Source organism: Octodon degus, unplaced genomic scaffold (genome assembly GCF_000260255.1).
Source record: "Octodon degus isolate 3935 unplaced genomic scaffold, OctDeg1.0 scaffold00233, whole genome shotgun sequence".
Taxonomy (NCBI): Eukaryota; Metazoa; Chordata; class Mammalia; order Rodentia; family Octodontidae; genus Octodon; species Octodon degus.
The window spans coordinates 3,098,490-3,123,038 of record NW_004524809.1 but is presented as its reverse complement, the minus strand read 5'-3'; the positions used below and the strand labels follow the sequence as shown (position 1 = coordinate 3,123,038).

The window sequence follows — 24,549 nt, the reverse complement described above, 5'->3', positions numbered from 1 at the left end:
CTGTCAGTCTCCCTTCCGGTTCCGCAGGCGCGCCTACTGAGCGCCGAGCAGCCGATACATATGGCGGCTAAGACCCTTTGAGGGGCCGCGCAGGCCCAGACTTCGGGCCGCCGACGACATAGGCCTTCCCGCCGGCGGCCGATCGGGTTCAAAGGGCTGTTGCTGGGGGCTCGCTCGGGAACGGTGTGGTACGTTCTGGTGTGCGCGCACTGGTCGCGTTGTGCGGCGAGAGGTGGTGGATGCGGCCGAGCGGTGGCGGCGGGAGGGATGTACGTGCGCGAGTTCGTTGCGGTCCGCGGCAGTGTCGTCGGTCCTCCTCTAGGTCCTCGTGTCGCGTGTCCTTCGGCCGGGTCTCTGTAGCGGGCAGTGTCCCTGGGATACCTTGGGACCGGGTACCGCTGCGGCTCCTGCGGACACTTGGGCGGGGCGTTTGGAGAAGGGTCCTGCATGATGCCGGCATAGTGAGGGTTATCGTTTAGGGTTCATCCGTTCGTGAACTTTTCTCTTTTCTGTCCCCCCCCCCCAGTACTATGGATGAAACCAGGGCCTTCTCACTGAAGTGCAACCCACCAACCTTTCTTACTTATTTGGAGACAAGGTCTTCCTAAATTTCCCAGACGTCCTTCCTCAGCCTTCCGAGTGGATATGTGACGCCACGCTCGGATTATGGAGCTTTATTACGTTTCATGGTTGTGTGTGACAGACAGTGCTAAAGCCCCAATGTGTGGTACTGGGGAAAGAAGGACATCATCTGTGCCCCCACAGCTCTTAGGCTTGTACTATTTAGTCCTTTCCCCGAGTGTGCACGTGATGCACACTGAGATGCGTGGCTTTTGCAGAACCCAGCTTTGAGTAAGAGAGGACTCAAAGGGGCTGAGGTTTGGACCAGCTTGGAGGGGAATGTGTGCCGCAGGGGAATGGGGCCTGAGGACTGAAGGAGGCTGCCAGTCATAGCCAGCTGTAGCCAGAACAGGTTGGACCTGGGGGTGCATTTTCAGTGATGAGCTGGGACAAGGGCTGGGATCTGTGTGGATGTGGTCACTGGGTTTCTTAACTAGAGGAACAAACAGGCTAGTGTCTCCTATGTTTATTTTTATTTATTTATTTATTTATTTGCAGAACCAGGGATTGAACTCAGGCCTTTGCACTTGCCAGGGAAGCTCTTATTCCACTGAGCCATCTCACCGGCCCCTCCTATGTTTATTTTCCAAGTTGCTGCCAACCTCAACTTTGAGGAACAGGTGATCCCCTCATCACCTCACCAGATATCCCCAGCTGAAGGTCACACATGCTCTGATGCACCGCTGTGATTTGTGGCCCCAGTTTTGAAGGGGAGAAGTTTCTCCAGTTCTATCTGAATTCTCTTTATGGCTAGTTTTTTGTTTTGTGTGTGTGTGTGTGTGTGTGTGTGTGTGTGTATGTAGTACAGGATCTACAAGGTCTCACTATACAGATTGTACTCTTAATGATTCTCCTGTTTTCAGCCTCCCAAGTGCTGGGATTACAGGCTTATGCCATCATGCCCAGTCTCAATTGCCTTCTCAGTGTGCCCTGGGGTCGGGTCTGGAACGGCATGCCAGGATCCAACCTGGGTCCCTGCACCTGCCTAAGCAGGCACTTTAATCTGCTGAGCTATCTGGCTGGCCCATGGCTAATTCTTCTGAGGTGACATTGGAAGTGACTTTGCCAATAAGGCAGAAAATGGAATTTACTAAGTTTTATGTTTGAAGTAGTGAGAATGTTAAGCTTGCTGTTCAGCTGTCACTGGTTTATTAAATGTGGTAAGCTGGAGAGGAGTTACTTTGCAAATACTAAATAAGTTTTTGTTTACTTTATTTGCTATTGGTTAAAAGAGTCTTGTTGTGTTGCCCAGGTGATCTTTTGTCTCTGCCTCCTAGATGACTGGGACTGCAGACAGGAACCACTGCACCTGGATGGTTTTCCTTTCTGCTTCGTTTGTTTCTACTGTTTCTCCTTACACTGTGTTGAGGTTTTTGTTTTGTTTTAGTTCTTTTGTGTTTCTGTGTGAGACATTGTGTCTTTTTCACCTCATTTTTAACACATATGCCCTTTAAGTATCAAGATTGGTTCATTATAGTATGTGGTTGAATAAATTAACAAGGTAGAAAGTCAAGAAAAACTTGCACTTGTTGATAAGTACATCAGATGGTTCCTTAAGTGCTACAGAAATGAAGTTGGAACATTTGCAGTAAATATGAGAGTGGTAGAATGGGTGTGGTGGCATCGGCCTGTAATCTCAGCGCTTGGGAGGCTGAAAACAGAAGGATCACTACAAGTCTGTTCTGTGTAGTGAGACCCTGTACTAAATACATAAAAAAATAAAGTAAAACAAATGTAAGAGCAGTGCTGTCAAGTCTCATTTGCAGGAGGTGCTTTTGTTCTGGTAGGTGTCCCATGAGTTTCATTCTGGATTTTGTGACCTGACCTAAGGATGTGAGAAAGTTTTGTTTGTGCAGACTTGTAGTGAATGTGCAAAATGTTGAACCTGTAAAAACAAGATTCTACTGAGTTCAATCCCCGGTTCTGCCAAAAAGCAAGCAAACAAACAAAAAAAAGATTCTTGGTTGACATTAATTTGCCTGATTGGCTTTTCCCTCTTTTACTTTCTCAGAGTTCCTTCTGCTCCAGAGAGGAAACTTCATCTGGGGCCATGATGCCACTTTCCTGTCACCTGTGTGACGCTTGGTTCAGCTAACACTCCAGGAACCCTGGTCAGGGGAAGAATCAAGGGAACCATTGGCATGAGACCTCTGCCTTTTTGGAGTTGAAAGCGCACTGCCATGGCTTCTCTGGACGACCCGGGGGATGTGAGGGAGGGCTTCCTCTGCCCCCTGTGCTTGAAGGACTTGCAGTCTTTCTATCAGTTGCAGTCACATTATGAGGAAGAACATTCGGGTGAAGACCGTGATGTCAAAGGGCAGATTAAGAGTAAGTACAAGGTCCTGGCTTGTCCTGTTCTGTGACTGAGGCTTTGATTCATGCAGTGGTTTTTGGAAGGGCTGCATGGTGGCACCAGTATATAATGGTGATAGAGCAGCCAGTATCTGTCTCACACTGTCTGTGTGCTGGCCAGTATTCAGAGTCTCCTTGTACATTTCTTTGAACACTCCCCCTGGCTGTGTGACGGTGAGCACCATTTTGCTGAAAAATGTCAGACAGAGAGGAGATAACTTGAAGCAGAGCCTGGCTTTGATTGGAATAGCTTCAGTCACTGATCTGCCAGATGTTTTGAATTTTCTTACTCCTTGTTGTGAGGGTTTAGATAGAAATGCTTTTCCTTTGCTGTGATTTTTCTATCACAAATTTAGGCTGCCCTCCATTTAGCCTTTTTCAACTGGACCTTGTCCTCTCTAGCCCAGAAAAGGAAGGGCTAGTTGAAAAGCAAAAAGCAAACAAAACTCCCAAGCAATCTCAAAAGGTAAGACCTTGAATTTTCAGCTTCTAAGAGTTCAGGTTCTGGAGAGTTACAGAAAGAATTTTTCAGAGATGACTTTTGACTTTGTATAATTTGTTTCCTAGATTTCAAATTCTGATTCTAAATGACTAGCTGCTCCTTCAGAACCTGCTTTAGTTATTTAGCTAACTTGCTTCTCATACCTGACAGTCTTTCAAAAAGCTATAAGGGGCCAGGGAGATGGTTCAGTGAAATAAGCGCTTCCCTGGCAAGCATAAGGGCCTGAGTTCCATCCCTGGTTCTGCCAAAAAAAAAAAAAAAAAAAAGCTGTGAGGATGAAGGGAGACTGGGTGCTATGTTCATAATCTTTACTGGGTGGAGAGAAAGGAGTGATGCTGGGTGTGAGGTCTGGCTTCCAAACGTGTGAGTCTTGTGCACCTTTACAATCAGATATGTGTCCCTGGAGTTCCACTCTGTCTCAGTTCTCAGTTCAAGGAGAAAAATGAGAGTTGATAAAAACATTAACAGTTATAACTTATCCCCAAATGTGTGAAAGAGGCAGATGTTTTCAGAGTCCTGAGAACTGTTATGATCAAGGTGCCTCCTGACTGTAGAGGTTGGAGCAGAGCCATCACTCATAGGAGGAATAAAAACAGCTCCACACTTTGTAGTTTTTACAGTTTCTATCCCATAGGTATCATTTCAACAAGCCTGAAGGAAAATGGCCAGTCTCATTTATTTATTCATTATGTATTTCATACAGGTCTGTAGGGTGTCACTATGTAGATCGGACTTGTAGTGATTCTTCTGTTTTCAGCTTTCCAAGTACTGGGATTACAGGTGTACACCACCATGCCCAATCTCATTTGTCATTTTAGCATGTCCCAGGGGTGAGGCTGGAACCAGCTTGGCACAACAGAGATCAAACCTTGGCCCGTGCATCTGTCTAAGCAGGCACTTTAGTCCTCTGAGCTGTCTGACCAGCCCTTGAGCTATCTGGCCAGCCCTTAGTCTCATTTATATATCATAAATGAGGTTCTGAGCTTTTCAGTAACTTCTCTAAGGTCACAGGGGATTGACAGCTTGGCCTGGGACCAAATTCTCTGTCCCTCTATGTCTACTGCCACTCTTTCCACAGGGCATTACAGATGAGGAAAGGCCCTGTGTTCTGGTCACAGGATGCAGTGAAACTTCCAGGAGCAAAAACAGGAACAGAAATCCAAAATTGGTTATATAAATTCTTCGGGCAGTGGAAGGGCTTCCCTTGTTCTGAGTCATGTGCCATGCCATTCCTGAGACTGGTCATACTGGTTCCTCAGTTGTGCAGGAGAGAAGGCCCTCAGGTGCCTCCCATGACTCTGTTTGAAGAGGAAAGATGTTTGAGATTATTTAAATAATATATATGGAAATCTATTCAAGGACTACAACATGGAGTAGAAATTTTGTTCTTTGTAAAAAACTTGAGGCTCCTCTTGGGGGGCCTAGGGGTGTAGCGCAGTACATGCCTGAGGCCCTGGATGTGATCCTGTGCCATAGAATCAAACAGAAAGGCTCTCTTGTTTATTCCCTCCTAAAAAGAACTAAGAAGTCTAGTTAACCATTCCTTCAGGGCTAATGGTCTTTTGTTTAGTTAGGAAGGAATTCTTATGTCAGAATTTTCTGGTTTCAAAATCCACAAAGTAAAGGAATTTTCTGGACTTTTTTTTTGGGGGGTGTCTCTTTTGTTTTTTTGAGATGGATCCTTGTTATATCTCTAACTCATGGTGGCCTCAAATTTGTGGCCATTTTCCTACTTCACTCTCCCAATTGCTGGGATTATAGGCATGCATCACCATGCCTAGCAAGGAAAGTAAAGTTTTAGTTGGACATCAGAGATTTATTTTTAGGGTCGGCCAAATAGCTCAGCGGATTAAAGCGTTTACAAGCAGGCTCAGAAGCTGGGGGATTCAATCCCTGGGTCTGCGGTACCGGCCCCACCCCTGGGGCTCACTGAGATGGCAGTTGAGACTGGGGGTGGTAGCATGCGCCTGAAATCCCAACACTTGAGAGGCTGTAAACAGGCAGATCACTATGACTCTGATCTAGTAGTGAGACCCTGTACACCCTGTAGACCCTTCCCTAAAATACAAAAAAATTTTTTTTTTCCTTTTTGAAAAATGTATCATGTCTCCATTTGTTATTTTGGTCTTTTGAAATTGTAAGCATTTATATTTTTAGACAAGTAAGAAGTTAAAAATTGAAGGAGTAATCTTTGGTGTCAGGTTTATAAGACAGGGTTACAAAGAAAGATAAACTACTTATGCCTGAAAAAGTGGGCGATGGCTTGGAGCCCTGGCCTGGGTTCAGCTTCACTTATAGTAGAGAAAAGAAAAGGGGTTTGAAAACCAGCTGTAGTTCTGCTTTGTGTAAAGATTGCATGGTTAAAAAAAAGAAAGAAAGATTGCATGGTTGGTTCTTGTGGCTACCTCTAAAAGGGTTGCACCCTTCACTGGGTGTGACACTATTTCAGTCCTGTGATGTGGTTGTATGGCATAGACGGCCCTGTGCCTCACCATCATCCAGTCCTGTTTGCAGAAATGAAGCCTTGTCTGCTGTCTCCAGCTTCCTGTGTGCTGGACCTTTTGTTCACATGAGGTAGTTTCCTTCCATTGTTGCTCGAGAAGACAACTTTTACGCATTGTGAAGGATGTCCTTTAGCTGTGGCATTTTTCCTATTGGAAGAAGCCCTTTCTGACTGACAGATAATCTCACGGAGTGTGACTGCTGGGCGACAGATAATCTCAGAATGTGACTGCTGGGTGACTGGGTAACTGATGCACCTCTCCCCACCAAGTCTACCTCCACCTGACTCTTGAGAGCCCTGGGGCATTTCTGACATTTCTGAAGGGACAGAAGTCACAAGAATTCTGTGAACTACTAGTGTGTTACATGTCACAGTAGTGACAATGTTTCATATCAAGTCTGATGTTTTCTGTTAGGTCCTATGGCAGACACCTGGGATTTAAAGTCATTGGGGAAGGGGAAGCTTGGGATTGGAACCTGAAGTACTTTTTCCCTGCTAGGGACCTGCTGTTCAGGTCAGTGGTGGCTGTGACTCCTCAGTGGGGCTGGTAAGACCCCCATTCTGTGCATTCTGTGGAGGTATAGGGATGAACTGAGCTGGTTGGGTTGAGCTGGGCCTTGTTTCACATAGGTAAGGCGTCTACTTGCAGCCCTCTGTCCTGAGCTCTGTGATCTCGGAGAAGCAAGTTCCCTCAACTCCAGTGTCATCTCCTTTTGTTAGTAAGGCTCTCACCACCTCAAACACTTGAGCATGAACTGGTTTGGTTCATGTATTTGGTTGTATTGTGCCTGCCACATCCAAAGACTTGCTTTAGAAAATGTTTTCCCTCTTCTTTTCCCACTACCATTAAGATTCAAACACAGATCCTTCCCACTGAGGTCCATTTCTGCTCTTTTTAAAATTGTTTGTTTATTTATTTGTTTGTTTTTGCAGAACCAGGGATTGAACTCAGGCCCTTGCACTTGCCAGGGAAGTGCTTATTCTACTGAACCATCTTCCTGGCCCCAAAATTGTTTATTTAAAGACAGGGTCTTTCAAGTCAGTAAATTGCCTAGCCTGGGCTATAACTTGTGATTGTCCTGCCTCAACCTCTCATAGTTTTCTCTTTACCAAGCCAGGTTTTGTTATGTGTGTTGTGTTGGGGGTTAGGTCTGTTCCTTGCAGTTTTGTGTCCATATTCTCATGTGTTCAAGAAGTGGCTAGGCAGAGGTGGAAGAGAAGAGTTCTATATTTTGTTAAGATCGTGGGATGTTGGTTTGGCAGCATCCTGTCCTGAAGTAAATGAGAACTGTTTGTTCATGAATTTCATACTGTACAGTTGGACCTTTTAGAGACAGAACCTGGGCCTTACACAGATGAGACAAGTGGACTACCACTGAGGTGCATCCCAACTAGAAACTTGAGTTTGGAAGACCATAGAGGCTCAGAGATGGGGTACTTGCCAAGTATGCACCAGCCCTAGATTCAATCCCAGCACCACAAGGAAACAGAAAGGAACAAGTACAACCTCTTGATTTGATTACAATATTGCTTACATACAAATTTCTAAGTGTACCATAGGGTTTATTTATTTATTTATTTATTTTTAGGGAAGGGTCTACAGGGTGTTCAGGGTCTCACTACTAGATTAGACTCATAGTGATCTGCCTTTTTTACAGCCTCCCAAGAGCTGGGATTACAGACACGCACTATCACACCCAGTCTCAATTGCCTTGCCATCTCAGCGTGCCCCGGAGGTGGGGATCAAACTCCTGGCCCCCGCACCTGCTTGCAGGTGCTTTAATCCACTGAGCTATTTGGCCAGCCCTACAGTAGGGTTTAAAAGTATGAGTACCACTCTGTTTCAGACATAGAAAAATGCTTTCATCATCCTGGTTCCCTCATTGTATTTGATCTTATCCACTCTGTTCATTTGGACTCTTAAATTTGATGATGAGCAGTACTGTAGCTTGTATATAGCACAGGGCCCTGCTTCCTGCCAGTATTAACCAATACTCCATGCTACTTACTGCACAGTGTTCCTGTGCTTACTGCTGCATTTTATGTGCTTTTTTTTTTTTTGTATTAGGCATTGAACTACCCCTAGGTCCTTTGCATGGAGCTGCATCCCTGACCCTTAAAAAAAAAAATTTTTTTTTTTTTTTCTTTGGAGACAGGATCTCACTAAGTCACTGTATTGCCCAGGTTAGGCTTGAACTTGCAGTCCTATAGCCTGAGCCTCCTAGAGTGCTAGGATTATGGGCTGACACACAGCTTCTTGTGCATTTTATCAAGGATAATTATTTCATCAGCTTTATCTTTTGATGTTTCCCTTGACTTTTTACCAGGTGCTCTTGATGGTTCACTTGTGTTCTTTGTTCTGTTTTTCAAGGTCTTGTTCAAAAGGCTAAGAAAGCAAAGAACAAGTTGCTGAGACGGGAAGGGGACGACCGAACAGAGCCAGGGTCCTCAGGATATGAGTCCTTCAGCAATGGAGGGGTTGACCCTTACATGTGGGAGCCTCAGGAACTGGGTAAGAAACTCCTCTTGATGTGAACATGTACTGTGCAGATAGGAATCAAACACGTCCTACATTTTAGATGATGTTTTCAGATTTGGCTAAGGAGGCATTGTTGAACCTAAGGACTGAGTTTCCCATGGCTATCACACCCATAAGAGGAAGAGCTGTGTGCCTTGTGTTTGGCCTTGTATTAATGTGTTCCATATTGAGTTCATTGCATCCCCCTGCGCCAGAGGAACTACCCATGGCATGCACCTTTGAACTGCAGAAGCAGGTGTGATTCTGGTTTTCTGCAGTCACTGTGGCACCTGTGTATGGCCTTTAGGTTAGGCTCATGTCACTTGTAACTGCATTGAGAGGCCTGGGTGTGGGCAGCCTACTTTCTGAGATACTTCCTCACTTTTTGTGATACCATCTGCTAGCTTTCAAAGGGATCATCCTGTCTGGTGTAGATACATTGTAAAGTGGCTTGTGAAGATCCCTTGCCTGTGACACACCAAAATCTTGACTTCTGTGTTTTAAGTGGCAGATGTATGTGAATTATGTATGTCTCAATGAAGATTGTGCCACATACTGTGTTGAACTCCATAGTCAGTTAACCCATTCTTTAACTGCTGAATGACGGCAGTATTAATAGGGGGCTTGTGGGTAGTAAGCATGCACTGTGCACTCTACATCTCAGCATGGAGATATTTTATGACTTTGAGTGTATAAATAAGGGTTCTTTTACAGTTCTCCCTCCAGTACTCGCTCTCCTCCACCCCCAGATATATATTTTATTCATTTGTTTTATGAGATGGTCTCACTATTTAGTCCGAGATGGCCTCAAACTCACAGCAATCCTCTTTCCACAGTCTTAGGGTGAATTCCCATGGTCACACAAGGCTAAGTGACTTGTCCAAGGTCACAGTGCCTGTGGAATAGCAGCTTGGGTGCAGGTTGACCCCATAATCCAGACCTTATCTGTTGTGCCTGAAGCCTCCAGCCTCCCACAGTGAGCAAGTCAGACACCTTCAGTTCTCAGCAAGATGCAGATGTCCTCTAAGTGAAGATCAACTATAAGGTCAAGAGGCTCTGCCTGGAAAATGACAAGTCACTTACTCCTGTCTTCCTTCCTCCTAGGGACTGTGAGAAGCCATCTTTCTGACTTCAAAAAACACCGTGCTGCCAGAATTGACCACTATGTTGTTGAAGTCAATAAATTAATAATCAGGTTAGAGAAGGTAAATTTTCTCATTTAAAACTTTTTTTTTTTCTGCAAGTACACATTTTCTTTTGGGGAAAGCCTCATGTAGTATAGCTTGTATTGTATGTCTGATACTGGCAGGGTGCCAAGGACATGGAGGACAGGCACAACCTGGGCTAGCTCTCCTGGGGGAGCAGCCAAAGGGTATCACAACTGCCCCAGGCCTTGCGTCTTTTCTTCCATACCAAAGTCTACTGACTTCTGGGAAATCTTTTCTTTTTGGGGTGTCCTGTGCAGGATCATTCTATACTATGCGGTATCATTTGATGAGAAATAGGAAAGTGATGGCAAGGTTTGTGCTGTGCTCTCAGTCAGGGCCAGGGTGCAGTGTGGGGGCCTGTGACTGGCCCTGTTGTCCTGCAGTGAGCTCTGTGCTTTGCCCTGGAAGATGGTGCTAAGTACGGTCTGGATTGTGTGGTGAGTGCGGCAGAGTTGTAAGCTCTTCCTATGAATTTCTTAGGCAGAAACATGCGCAGTCCTGGGGCATGAACCCAGGGCTGCTGCAGTGAGGTCCTCCCCAGATCTTTATGTTTTGAGACAGGATTTCACCAATCCACTATGGTGAAAATTGTTAAGCTGCCCAAGTTGGGCCCAAACTTGTAATCTTCCTATCTCAGCCTCCCAAAGTGCTGGCATTGCAAGTGTGTACCACTACACCAAGAGCATAGCTAGTTTTGGGGCTGGTGAGATGGTTCAGTGGTCTAAAGCACCTACTTAGAACAAGCGTAGCAAAGCACAGGGACCACGGTTCAATCCCCCAGCACCACATGCCAGCCCGCCCCGCCCCCTGGTGGGCTGAGCTGGCCACACACACACACACACACACACACACACAAATAAATAAATAAAATTAAAAAAAAAAAAAGAGCATAGCTAGTTTTGTTGTGTAGGAGGAGTGAAAGAAGAGTTCCCCACTGCTTTTGTATTGCCTCATCCTCGCTTGCCTATTGCTGATACAGGTAATGAAGGGCAAGAGCAAAGCAGGGGCTCAGAGGGAGGAACCTGGAGATGTGAAGCTTCTGGGTTGCCTGGAGAATGGCCTAGAGAAGTGCAGCTGTGCAGAGGCTGCTTGTGGTATGAACAGTAAAGTGTGACTAGGGTGTCCCTGTTAGGGTGTTCCTGTAAGGGTGTCCCTGTCTAACCCACCTGGCCCTCTTTTCTCCTACCAGCTCACTGCATTTGACAGAGCCAACACTGAATCTGCAAAGATTCGAGGTAACCAGAAAACTTTGTTCGTGTTCCGTTCCTTCTCTGTTTCTCTGACCAGATCTTTCTTAAATGGTATGTGTGTGTGTGATTTTATTTTGTCCTTCCCAAAGCTATTGAAAAGTCTGTGGTGCCTTGGGTCAACGACCAAGACGTCCCTTTCTGTCCCGACTGTGGGAGCAAGTTCAGCATTCGTAACCGTCGTCACCATTGCCGCCTGTGTGGCTCAATTATGTGCAAGAGGTGCATGGAGCTCATCAGCCTGCCCTTGGCAAGTAGGTGACGGGGACCTCATCCCCTACTAGGACATATTCATTTACTACTAACCACTGGCACCTCATGGCCCTGGAGTTGATGTCATAGGGGTCCCCACAAAGCCCACATGGCCCAAAGACCTGGGACAGGCTGCAGGCCCTATTAAAAGGACCAGACATTAATACTGCAAGACTGCTAGAGGGTCTTTGTGCCATTGCTCCTTTTTATTTTTTAACAACTTAGAAATGTCAAAACCATACTTAGCTTCAGGCTTGTACAGAACAGGTGGCAGCCAGATCTGGATCTCAGGCTGTTGTTCTCCTACCTTTGTTTGTAAGGCATCACCCACTGCTTTGAGGAATTGGGTGCCTGCAGGGTTGTGAACTCCCAAATAAATAATTGCTTGGTTGGGAGGTGGGTCAGGATGCAAGAGGAGCCGAGCAGCTGTCAGTTCTGTTTGGAAGTGGCAGGGCACTTTGGGAAGAGGACTTTAAAGTCCTTTCCTCTGGAGTGAAAGTCACAGACAGCCTTCAGTGTCCTCATGCAGGAGATGCTGAGGGTGCTGGAGACTTGGGACAGGAGATGACATTTGAGAAGCCCTGGGCTCTGCAGTCCCAGACAGGGGTATGGGCCCCAGGGAGCACAGTTGCAGACAGTGTCAGGACAGGACAGTTATGAGGGTGCCCTGCCTTTGAGATGGTTAGAGGCTGATGCAAGAATCTTTTGGTTTCCAGGACACCTGGGTGGCACTACTGGTGTCAGCATAGGAGCTGAGGCAGGTTGTCCTCGGTGGCCCTAACTTCTGCTGTTTTACCTCATTCTCTCCTGGCTCACCTAGGACTGCCTAAGCCACATTTTCTGGACAGTTTAAAAAAAAAAAATTTAACATATTTTGTACAGGGTCTACAGGGTCTCACTACATAGACTGGACTCATAGTGGTTCTCCTGTTTTCAGCCTCCCAAGCATTGGGATCACAGGCGAGCACCACCACACCCAGTCTCAGTCGCCCTCTCAGTGTGCCCCGGGGGCAGGGCTGGCACAGCACAAGCCCCGGCCATTGAGTTCTGCCTAAGCAGATGCTTTAGTCCACTGAGCTATCTGGCCCAGACACTTGTTTCTCTCCTTGGGAACTGTTGGCTGAGATTTCCTGAGTTGCTGCCTGGGATGGTCCTGCTGGCTGTATTCAGGGTGCAGATAAAAATTGCTACCTTGAGTGCAGCTCCATCCCAAAGAGCTGCCAATGTCTGGGGTTGCTTCTGTCACACTCGGCGAGAAGGGATCTTGAAGGAGAATGATTTGCCCAGAGGATATTTACTGTGGGCTGTGCTGTGAAAGGCAGGAGCCCGATGGCCAGGCCAGGCCAGGCCAGGCAAGGCTGTGGACAAGGTGGAGGGCCATCCTGGGTGTGCCCTCAGGATCTCACTGCATGAGGGAGCCCAGGAAGGCAGAGCCTGGTCTAATATCCTCCTTGTACCCCTGCTGCTCTGATACCCAACTGTGGCGAGGGCGGTGGAGAGCTGAGTACTCTCTGTTTGCAGACAAGCTCACCAGTGCCAGCAGGGATGCCCTGAGCACCCACACCAGCCCCAGCCAGTCTCCCGGCAGTGTGCATGGCTCACGACGTGGCAGCATCGGCAGTGTGAGCAGTGTGAGCTCCATGCTGGACGAGAAGGAGGATGAGCGCATCCGCTGCTGTGGGCACTGCAAGGACACACTGCTGCGCAGGGAGCAGCAGATGGATGAGCGAGAGCACACTCCCGCCATCACCAGGCTCTACGAGGTGCCCATCTGAGGAGTGCTGGGGTTCCCTTGAATTGTGTTTATTCCTGCTGTGGAGCCCTGGGGAGTTGCAGAGCTGCCCTAGGGTGTGGTGCCAGCCCATCCCACCTGCTCACCCCTTAGAGAGTAGCAAGGCAGGGGAGGAAGGGTTCTGTGGGCCAGGCAGGAGCTAGAGCTTTGGGATAGCAGTCTGGAGAATCCTGGGAAACTTGCCTGGGGAAGAAAGCCCTGTGAAGTGTTGCACGTTCTTTACTTCCCTATCCCAGATTGCCACAGAAAAGGCATATTTGAGAAACAATACCTCAGAAAAGTTGGGGGTAATGAGACAGCTTAGGCTCCTGTGGCCAGGGGAGACCTGTGAGCTGGGGACCAACCAGAAGAATCTGTCAGGGAGGTGGGACACCGGAGTAGGAGATGGTAGGGCAGAGGAGCAATGTGCTTGGGTTACCACAGCTGTTTCCAAAACCCATGCAGCCATGTACTTGGCTACGGGTGTGCTACAAATCCAGGACTGAGTGAGTGTAGCCATCTTTCACCCTCTGGATTCCATGGCCTTCCTGGCTCCCATGTTCTGAACAGGATAGCAACACTGTGTGCCCTGTCATCCTGTCACCTGACATCACCATGTCCTCCTGCCTTGGCAGACTCACTGCCTGCCAAGGGCAGGCTTGTCAGGATAGTGGTGGACCTACTGCTCTCAGGATGTCTGGTTGGGCTCCATTCTCAGTCTCTTTCTCTCTGTAAGATTTGTAAAGTAGGTTAGGAAATTGATAACCATAGGAAAAGACCCCATTGTAGAAAAAGGATCACTTTTCTCACATCTCTGTGGGTACAGCCTGGTTCTGGGTAGGCATTTGTTTCCTGAGAGTGGCACTTACCTCTCCTCTGTTCTCAGGAATTGCGGCTCTGCATGGAGAAGGTGGATCAGAAAGCCCCAGAATACACTCGAATGGCAGCATCCTTGAAGTAAGCGTTCTTCATGGTATCCTGAGGGGGCTGTTGCCTCTCAGCACTCAGGCAACTGAGTAGTCCACATGGAAGCCTTTCTTTGTTTTGCCTCTCTCCTGTTTTCTTTCCTTTTGTACCTTCTTCTTTCTCTCTTTCTCCACCTCTTCCCTTTCTCTTCCACCATAAAAATCATTCCCTTTACAGTATACAATGGAGTGGTTTTTACTATATTCAGAGTTGTACAGTACCACCACCACCTTAATTCTACATCCTGTCCTTGCTCTGGTACAAGCCTCATACCACAAGCTCCCTCATGTCCCCTCTCTCTGGCACCCTGATTTTGACTTCTTGCATAAATGATATCACTAATGTGACCTTTCATGTCTGATTTGTCATTCAGTGCTGTGTTTTCAGGGTTCATCCTTGTAGTTGCATGTACATTCTTCATTCCTTTTATATGAATGCCCTGCATACAGTACTATGTTCTTTATCCATTCATCAATTAATGAGCATTTGGGTTTTTTTTTTAACTACTATGAATGACATGCATTTTACATTCATAGGGGCTGGGGAGATGGCTCAGTGGAATAAGCGCTTCCCTGGCAAGCGCAAGGGCCTGAGTTCAATCCCTAGTTCTGCAAAAAAAAAAAGAGAGAGAGAGAGACATTTTGTGTGGGTTGTTCTGCAGACACATATCCATTTCTCTTGGGTGTTTACCTGTGAGTGCTGAATTTTGTGGTAACTATTTACTATGAGAAATGGCCACATCCTTTCAGAACTGCACCACACTGCATTCCTCAGCAGGGTGAGGGTCGTGTGTCCTCCACCCACTTTGCTGTACAGTTTTAACCCCTTTAAACCCCTTGCCCCTTGCATGTTGCTATTGGCTGTGGCCTTGGGGCTATAGCAGCAGACCTGAGGATCGCAGCTGTTGGCCCTTCACTTGCTGAGCTGTGTGAGTATGTAGCTCCTGCAGATTGAGTGTGAGCTGGAACCGGGGCTGAGGCCCAATCAGTCCCGGTCTTGCCTTGCCTGCAGAATGCAGTGCTGGCAGCCGTGGTTCTCTGTTTGAAATCTCTGCCTTTGTCTTTTTCTGCACGGCCTGCCTGTACTGTGGAGGGGACCTGCTTAGAATGAGCTCTGTTAGAATAGAGCCAGGTTTTGCTCCACCATGCACTGTGGCAGTTTTTTATGGCTTTAGGAATACAGAGGATATGAGCTTGACTTTCCTTCATAGTCTAATATGTTCATCATGTTCTCATATGTAAAGAAAATGAATTTGATGCTGGGCACTGTGACACAGACTTGTAGTTTTGGTTGTTTAGGAGACTGAGAGAATCACTTAAACCAACCTGGGTAACATACACTTTGTCTCAAGGAATAGAATAAGAACTTTTTCACAAGCGCAGTCCTCTTTCCTGTCTTCTGAGTCTGTAAATGTTGGCTGTGTTGAATGTGAGTGACTAAGCTCAGGTGTTTTGGTCAAAAAATGCCTCCTCCCTTGCATTCTGCATTTCTGTGACAATTGGGGTTCTTCTGTCTGTGTTGGGCCAGGCCCCATTCCTACTCACCCAGAGGAGAGAGTGCTCCTGGGCTTTGTGTTCCTGCCCACAGGACTGACTTCCTAGGCCTCCCTGGCCTGCTCCTTGGCCCAGGACACACTCTGCCAGGTGCTGTTCTAGGTGTGGGACTGTGGCACATACCAGGGACAGCAATGCTGCTCTCAGGAACATGTGGTTGGTGAGATAACTTTGGATGTGATGGCATTCTGAGGGATAAAGTTGGCTGATGTGATTGAGACCAGAGGAAGTGATTTCAGCTTTGGCCCAAGCTTGTTATTTTCTAGACTTGGAGGTAACAAGAAAAAACCTTTCCCTAAGTTGAGGTGGGAAGATCATTGAGCCCAAGGTTCAAGGATAACTTGGGCAACATGGTGTTACCCCATCTCAAAAAAAAAAAAAAAAACCAAAGCTTATTTTCTTGCTTCCAGCTTTTTGTTCTTTGTACTACTGTGTGCTGAGAGGTAATGAGCCCACTACCTGCTGTGTTGCCTCCTTGGATTCTGGGTCACAGCAGTATTTTTTCAGCTGGAGTTGTTTGTTACCTAGAGACCTGGGATCTAATTCCTGGGTTACACTCAAGTGTCAGCAGTCAGAGAGTGGGATGACAGGTGGGGAGAAAGATAACAGGCCTGAAGGAGCAGTGGCAACATCATCTATAATGTTTACTCCCACTCTGAGGCCCTCCTTTTGTCACATTGTGCATAGTCCTCAGGAGCCTTGTGAGCTGGGACCATGGCCCAGGCTTGTCGGGGGGTCCTTGTTCATTCTCCGCCTGCAGTATTTGAGTATGAAAGGTCAGGGGGCTTTGTGCCCTGATGCCTCATGATTTACTCTTCAGTGACCTCCAGACACTGTGAGGTTGCTTAGGGACAGTATCTGGTGGAGCTGCTGTGTGTGCAGTCATGGTGGAGTTAGTCCTTGGGCCTGGTCCAGGCTGTCCCTGTGTTTCTGCATATGGGGACAGCTTCTGGGTGATACATGCCTTCTTGGGAGCAAGCACTACATCATAAGGGGTGTAATCAAAGGATATAGTGAAAGTTTACGAAAAAACAATTACAGTGAAAGATACTGGCATGAATCCCCCTGAAGTCTTCCATCCCTCCAACTCCCACCCCCACTTTGAGCACACTCATCCCATCATTCTTGCCACTTTCTGCAGTAGCTTTGGAATCCTTTTTCCTGAGTGTCTTTATGAGCTATAATCAAAAATATATGTGAACACTACTGCCAAGTGCCAAATAACAGAAAGGCAGAATTGTAAAAACATGATAACGTGCCCTCATTCACCTGATCTTTTGTGATTTGTGGCTCTTTGCCAAAGTCAGAATGACACTGAAGAATATTTTGAATCAGTTCAGGACACTAGGCAACTGTGCTGAGCCAGGGAAACACAGATAAAGATATGAAAGAAGACTCAGGAGTGGCTTCCAAGAATAGCCAAGAATAATGAAGTGTGTTTGAATTGGGCTGGGTGGGTTGAGGGCATTCATGCAATGTCTATTACAGTTGATAGTTAAGCTAGGTAGGGCTTTGGGTGGTGACTGGATCATGGGTGTGTGATACTCATCAGTGGATTGGTCCTCTGATTAATTTTTGACTGAAATTGATGTTGTGAGGTGAAGCCTGATGGAAAGAGGTGGGTCACTGGGGGCGTGGCCTGGCCAGGTCTGTTTGACTCCTCCTCCTCATTACTTTTTGCTTCCTGATACCCTGCCAGGAACTATTTCTCCTCTGCTTTGTGTCCCTGCTCTGGAGCCAGCTGACTGGACTGAAGCCTCTATAAACTGTGAGCCAAAACAGACCTCTCCTCCTTGGAGTTGTGTATTGTGTCTCAGCAACAAGAAAGTAATAGAGACAGTGTGTTTCACTGTAATACATTTTTTTTTAAAGTGTGAATATGGTCTGCATTTTTTATCACAGCTCTTGTTTGAGACCTGAAATGCCCCTTTCCAAGCACTAACCATCCTGGTGCAGCTTCATGCCTTGAGTATCCCGTGTGACCCTCACTCAGCACGACCTGATGCAGCCCTGTCCTGTGCTTTCTCTGCAGTGCTGGGGAGACTACCTATAGCCTGGAGCAGGCCAGCGACCTCCGCCTGGAGGTACAGAAAGTATACGAACTCATAGACGCCCTGAGGTGAGGCTGGGGATGGTGCCAGGGACAACTCTACTCAGGCCTAGGGTCTTGGGCTGAGGCCAGGTGTGACCCCATGACACTGTGTTAGTACTAGTAGCACAGTGACCTTGATGTTACTGAGGCCCAGGTACTGCCTGCACTGCAGGTGAGGAGACCAGCACAGCCATTGCCTGCTCACTGTTCATAGCTGTGCCCATACCTCAGGTCACACTTGCTTTCAAACCATGGCCTGGCACTTGGAGGTACAGGGACTTAGGGACATTTGTAGTGAGAGTCATTATCTGTCTAGGCACCAAGGACCTACTGCATGATTTTCAAGGCCTGGTGCAGATCCTATTTCTACATTATTAACAATATTAAGAAGGTGACAGCAGGGTATTAAGCATGAGTCCCTTGAAGTGCTGGACCCTGTGCAGTTGCAGAGGTGATTCACTGGTGAAGCAGGTCTTCTTGTATGGTGAGTTCATTAGTGACTGAGCATGTCACACACCCTGTGCTATGTTAGGTACTGTGAGTCCACACAAAGGGTAGGAATTGGACTTTGCCTTCCAGGAGACAGTGGAGTCACCCATCTTCGCTTGCCTTGGCATGAATGGCTGCAGCTCTGGAGACCTCTGATCTTGTTTCTGATGTGTTTGTTCTGGCCCAGTAAGAAGATATTAACCCTCGGATTGAACCAGGACCCCCCACCGCACCCCAACACACTGCGGCTACAGAGGATGATCCGGTACTCAGCCACACTTTTTGTGCAGGTAAGGCTGTATGGTAGTGGGAGTTCACCTGAGTTCCCTGATTCTCCTTTTGGACAGGTCACAACCATGGCCTGTTTTCCCTTATGTACCAGATACTCTTTAAGAGCAACAGTATGTCTTTTAACTGCCGTATTTTGAATGAGAAAAATGGGGGATTTTGAGAAAGGAAGACCTTTTTTCTTTTTGTCATGGCTCATTCTGGTGTTTTTCTGATGGCATGTTCAGATGCAGTAGTTAGGGCTTGTGCACATTGCCAGTCTGCTTCCTTTCTCCCCTCAGCTCCATGTCACCAATCCCTGCACTGCTGCCATGTTGGGCTGTCCCCATCTAACCTTGGCTCTTAGCTGGAGGAGATGGGGGGCCTGGGGCTCTGTGACTGGAAGAGATAGGTGACGGGGGAGGAGCCTCTTCCTGGGCCTCTGGCAGATGGTTTGTGGCACCTCTTCCCCAGGGTTGGACTCAGAGTTGTCTTTATGCCCTGTGCCCCTGTGTGCTGTGGCAACTGCCTTTAGCCTCCTTGCTAAGGTCCAGTGGGCACATGGGGGTTGTGTCTCCACATGGCAGTGCTGAGAACTGGGCCTTTGTCCCATTTGCTGAGGACCTACTGGGCACCAGGCTGAGTCCTGGCTCTAGGATTCATACTTCTTGTTCTTGGCAGCCGAGCTTGTAGAATGGGCAGGTGATGTCCAACTGAGGAGCTGGCTCTGAGTACATAGTTCCTTGGAGACTGGGACATAGGAGTGGTGGTTAGTAGGTGTTGGGTGTCAGGTGTGACCCTCTCCAGAGGGTCTCAGCAGGCTTGTGCACCCTGTGCTTCTCTCTACCACTCCCAAGTGTGGCCAGCTCAGCTTCGAGAGTGGGCTTAAAGTCCATTTTTCCCCAAGTGTAAATGTGACCTCATTGTGACCCCTACAGGAAAAGTTGCTGGGTTTGATGTCATTGCCGACCAAGGAACAGTTTGAAGAGCTGAAAAAGAAAAGGAAGCAGGATATGGAGAGGAAGAGGATGCTAGAGAGACAGGTGTGCAGGGTCTGGGAAGATGGCAGCCAGGTGACCCACTGGCTTCTGATGTCCCACCTGCCTATGTCACCAGAGTCCTGCTCATGCCTGAGTATAGTCAGTCTCTCTCTGTGTCTGTCTGTCTCTCTCTCTTTCTGTCTCTGTCTGTTTCTGTCTCCGTCTCCCTCTCTGTCTCTCCCTCTCTCCTATTTTTTTTCCATAATTTTATAGAGAAACAAATAGCAATGAGACAGTTTCAAACCAAATTGCTAGGACATTTTCAATAATTAACACATTGCATACCTTCTTCCTTCCCATTTGGTTTTGTGTTGCCACTCAGGCATGTGGTATCTGTCTCTCTCTTCCATATGTTTGTTTTCATCTTTTGTTCTTTTGCAGTACATGCCCACCTGTAGAAACCATAAGAGTTCTATTCCAGGTTCTTGTTTTGTGTCTGTGGTCCTGGTATAGCTCATGCTGAGAACAGCAGAGACCAGCAGTGCTCCCTCTGGGGAGCTTGCTGGGGTTTACCTTGAAAGTGCACTGTTGCCCGGGGAGATAGCTCAGTAGAATAAGCACTTGCCTGGCAAGCTCAGGGTCCTGAGTTCAATCCCCGATACCACAAAAAAAAAAAAAAAAAAGAATGATGCTTTTTTTGGGCCGGGGAGATGGCTCAGAGGAATAAGCGCTTCCCTGGCAAGCGCAAGGGCCTGAGTTCAATCCCTGGTGCCACAAAAAAAAAAAAAAAGTGCACAGTTAAAGAGAATAGCCAGGCCTGCTGGCTCATGTATAATTACAGCGATTTAGTAGAATAAGGCAAGGAGGAACACAAGTTCAAGTTCCTAGCCTCAGGAACTTAGTGACTTAGCAAGACCTTGTCTCAACTTAGAAAACTAAGCACTGGGGATGTAGCTGTGCAGAGAGGCCCTGGGTTTCATCCCTAGTACCATAAAAAACAAACCAGAAAATAGCCAGGTGTGGTGTCTACATCTGTATTCCTAGCTACTTGAGAGGCTGAGGCAGAAGAATTGAGAGCTTGAGGCCAATAGGCAATTTTTTTTTTTTAATATTCTCTTATTTATTTATTTATTTATTATTATTATTTATTTATTTTGTGTCTGTGTGTGGCCAGCTCAGCCCACCAGGGGGCGGGACTGGCTGGCATGTGGTGCTGGGGGATTGAACCGCGGTCCCTCTGTTTTGCTGAGCTTGTTCTAAGTAGGTGCTTTAGACCACTGAGCCATCTCACCAGCCCACCAATAGGCAATTTCATGAAACTCTCTATAAGGGAAAAAAGGAGGGCTGTAGGTGTAGTTCAGTAGTGGAGTATATGAAGGCCTGGTTTAGTCTCTGGCATCCCCAGAGCAAAACAGAAGCAGCTCACTAGGTCACAGTTTATTCAGCACGGGTGGGTATTAACACTGTTGAGGGGTGAGAGACACAGATATATACCAGCTGTATAGCTTATGACTGGGGCAGCTCCTCACTGACCTGTTACTCATGGTTAATTTTGAAAATCAGAGATTAGGACCAGTGAGATAGCCCAGCAGACTAAGCACCTGCTCAGGCAAGCACAGGCACAGGGGTTTGATCCTTGGCACCACTGCCATGCTGGCCCCGCTCCTCAGCATGCTGAGCTGGTGAATGAGTCTGGGTGTGGTGGTGCACATCTGTAATCCCAATGCTGAGAGGCTTAAAAACAGGAGGATCACTACAAGTCTGAGCTTCGTAGTGAGACCTTGCACAAAATACCAAAAAAAAAAAAAAGAAAGAAAAAAGAACAAAAGAAAAAGAAAATCAGAGATTGCCCACTCATTCTGTCTGCAGATGGGCCTTTCAGTATCCATAGGAGGGAAAGTAGAAGTGGATAAGGGTGGTAGGGAGTGGGCTACCCAGCTTGGGACCCTGTGACTCTGGCTCTGGTTCTCCCCAGGCTGTCCTGGAATCACAGCGCAGGCTGGAGGACAGACACCATGGCCCAGAGGCCAATGGGGAGGTGGCCCCAGCAAAGAAGACAGAGGGCTGGCTTCCGCTGCCAGGAACACAGGGCCAGCATGAGGACCCTGACCCCCTGCTGCAGCAAATCCACAACATTGAGTCATTCATCAAGCAGGCCCAAGCTGCTGGCCGTGCGGATGAGGTGCGCACCCTAGGGGAGAACCTGCGGCAGTTGCAAGATGAGTATGACCAGCAGCAGACCGCCAAAGCCATTGAACTGTCCCGCAGACAGGCTGAGGAGGAGGCCCTGCAGCGTGAGCAGTTGCAGAGGTTGCAGGAGCAGGAGTGGGAACGAGATCAGGCCGCCTCCCTGCACTCCCGGACCCGGGCACTGGACTCCCGGGAGGCTGCACCTTTCCTATTGGAGCCCAGCTGGGGGCCTCGTCCATACCCAGCCTTCACGCTGGAGCTAGGCTCCCCAGGCCTGAGAAGCACAGTCCCTGAAACTCCCTCACCTAGTGCAGCGTGGGCCCTGGGCCAGGAGAGCCTCCCCCAGAGCACCAAGCCCCAGCAGGGTGACAACGCTCTGAACCCCTTCAGTGGGGATAGCCTCTCCAGCCCTGCCACAGTAAAGGCTATGCTCCCCAGAGAGTATAACCCTTTTGAGGAGGAGGAAGAGGAGGAGAAAGAGGCAGCAGCTTCAGGTATTGCCGTGGCCACTGGCAACCCCTTCATGAGCCCTGACAGCCCAGCACCCAACCCCTTCGATGAGGATGATGATGAGGACCACAACAGCCCCAGCTGGAGGCCTGCCAGCCCACCTGTGCCCAGCAATCCCTTTGAGGAGCCCACTGGCACCAACCCCTTCGAGGTAGACAGTGACAGTGGCCCAGAGGCTGTGGAGCCCATCGAGGAGGACCTGCTCCTGCAGCAGATCAACAATATCAAGGCCTACATCTTTGATGCTAAGCAGTATGGCCGCCTGGACGAGGTGGAGGTGCTGACTGAGAACCTGCGGGAGCTGAGGTGCACCTTGGCCAAGCAGAAAGGGGGACCCTGAGGGACGGGGGAGCAGGGCATGCACCACAGATGCTGCTATCCATGTCAGATGTGTCTCCATGACAGCAGCTAACACAGGAACTCCTGGTGCACCAGCCTTCACTCCTTGGTGGCATTTCCTGCCTGTCTTGTTTTTCACTTGGGATGTTCTCCTTTCAAGAACTTTGCATTTTTACTACAAAGCTGCAACTTGGGCCAAAGTGGACGTGGCCATCAGCACCACATGGTCTTGGGTGCTATACAGTGTTAGGGCGGCTTATTGACAGGTAGCCTGGGTCCCCCAAATTGTCCTCTGGCAGAATGCTATGTTCTTTGGGCTGTGGGACCCCAGCTTTTCCTAGGGTTAGTCCTGGGGACCAGTGCTATGGTGCAGGGAACACTGGAGTGGTGACTGCACCTTGGAAAATGTGCCAGCAATGTCCCTTTCCGCCTTGGACACTGCGTCTTCCAGTGCATTGGGCACTGTGGCTTGGCCACTAGCCTTCAGGAAGAGAAATGCCTGGTTTCTGTTAGTGCATCTGGGAGAAGTCCCTACCTGGCTGCAGTCCTGAGCCAGGCTTTGGGGAAGGGCCAGCATATAGCTCCAGAGCTGGTAAGCAGAGGCCTCTGAGGAGCATCACCAGGAGAGCAGGGCCTCTCTGAGGCTGAGTAGAGTCCAGCGAACTCTTTGCCCTCTGGCCAGCGTCCTCCCTCTTGGGCCATGCTGGCCTGAGTGCTGCTGAGCACTTTCCTCACCAGTGTTAGCATTAAGGAACCAAACTGTTTGGAGGGCCAGATAGCACCCTGCAGTGGCCTGTGGCACTTGAGTCTTTGTTAGGGCAGAGGAGGCAGCTTCCCCTTTGGTTCTGGTGCACAGGAGCCAGACCCTGGGCTGACCGGCACCCTCAGATCTGGGGCAGCATGCTGCAGGGAGCCTGGTAACGAACAGTGTATTCACTCGTCACTTTATGCTCTTGCCTCCCTTGAGGCTGTGCTTCCAATAGGTAGTGCAGGCGCCATTCATCTGCTTGCTAGTGGACTGGCAGAGTCTGTTGGCCAAATGAGGACAAATCCTGGGTGGGGAAGGAAGGGGTATACAGAGAACACTGTTGACTGGGTAGTGTTCATGAAGGATGCAGCATCAGGCATATGAGATGTTGCCTGCTTTGGGATTCTATCCCCAGGGTCCAGGCCCTCTGTGCTATGGTGCTGGGGCTGGAAGAGCCAACCTGTTGCTCTCTGCTCAGTCATCTTTTTTTTGGAGGAGCTAGTGGCCTTCTGACCCAAAGAAGCCAGTGTAGCTTGCTGCCATCTGTGCTTTCTGCAGGAGAGTGCACTTTCCTTCAATGGGGTTTCAGTGGAGACGCACTTGCCCCTGCTGCTCCCTGAAACCAGTGCCAGGTAGCAACCTGCAAGGAACTGAGCATTGGAGACAGACACAGAATGTTTAAAAAACAAAACAGGAACTCTAAGAAATTAACTCTGAACATACTAATCCAAAAGTCAGATCTCTCATGTTCTGTGGAACTGTCCAATGGCTGTCTTCCAGTCTTGGTCTCTGACCCTGTAGCTGGTGGAGGACAGGTGACAGTGGGGAAGAGATACCTGTGTGCCCCACCTGGGAGGACACCTTGCCCTTCCTCAGCCATGGTCATGGTGCTGGCAGAGCCCACAGTGGCCATGGTTGTATGTGGAGGACCAGTCTGTGCTTAGGTTTATGTCTCTGTCTAATACACTAAGAATACTCCCATTTGCAGCTCAGTGTCTGCTGCTCCAATGCCACAGCGTCCTGTGTCATTGAGCCTCATGGTAGGTCAGGCACTGGAATGTGGTAAGAAGTGAGCTCAACCCACTGGTCACCTCACAGTGCTGTGCACACACTGCTCTGGTCCTTGTGTCAGAACCATTTTTGAAAAATAAAGTTATGAGTGGTGGGTGTGTACATATGCATGTGTTTTAGGTGAGTTACCACAAGCCCCCTTGGTGGTAGCCCCGTTCCTCAGAGCCCAGCACTTCGGCCTTGGGCCCTCCTAGCACTGCCCCATGTTCCTAGTTTGTTGGTTAGGAATGATGCACACGCAAGCACAGTGCACAACCTGACTGGTTCTGCCATCCTTTTCGTATTACTGCTGGCACAGGGGAAAGGACAGGTTAGGAGGGAGCAGGCTTGGGTTGCAGCTGCTTAGTCTTCCTGACTTGTACTCTGAGGC

General features: G+C 48.4%; 1 protein-coding gene across 2 annotated transcripts; it reads left to right on the top strand.

Moving 5' to 3' along the window:
• Rbsn (rabenosyn, RAB effector) lies at window positions 1–24,283 on the top strand. 2 transcript variants are annotated; one of them, XM_004645635.2, is made up of 12 exons: window positions 1–188; window positions 2,633–2,949; window positions 8,350–8,490; window positions 9,601–9,701; window positions 10,894–10,939; window positions 11,044–11,205; window positions 12,725–12,966; window positions 13,861–13,931; window positions 17,526–17,612; window positions 18,262–18,364; window positions 19,280–19,384; window positions 21,297–24,283. In XM_004645635.2, exons 2-12 carry the CDS (start codon window positions 2,802–2,804, stop codon window positions 22,359–22,361), a joined length of 2,271 nt encoding a protein of 756 aa, XP_004645692.1. In that variant the 5' UTR covers window positions 1–188; window positions 2,633–2,801; the 3' UTR covers window positions 22,362–24,283. The 2 variants fall into 2 exon arrangements, with proteins under 2 accessions (XP_004645692.1, XP_023561697.1); XM_023705929.1 differs by lacking the exon at window positions 1–188 and adding an exon at window positions 777–852.
• Window positions 24,284–24,549: the final 266 nt, after the last annotated feature.

Excerpts from the sequence above, each read along its gene's own strand:
- Rbsn (XM_004645635.2), top strand. The coding sequence starts at position 2,802 with ATGGCTTCTCTGGACGACCCGGGGGATGTGAGGGAGGGCTTCCTCTGC. Across the intron at positions 12,967-13,860 it reads CCATCACCAGGCTCTACGAG|GAATTGCGGCTCTGCATGGA; the intron begins GTGCCCATCTGA and ends CTCTGTTCTCAG. Across the intron at positions 19,385-21,296 it reads AGAGGATGCTAGAGAGACAG|GCTGTCCTGGAATCACAGCG; the intron begins GTGTGCAGGGTC and ends GGTTCTCCCCAG.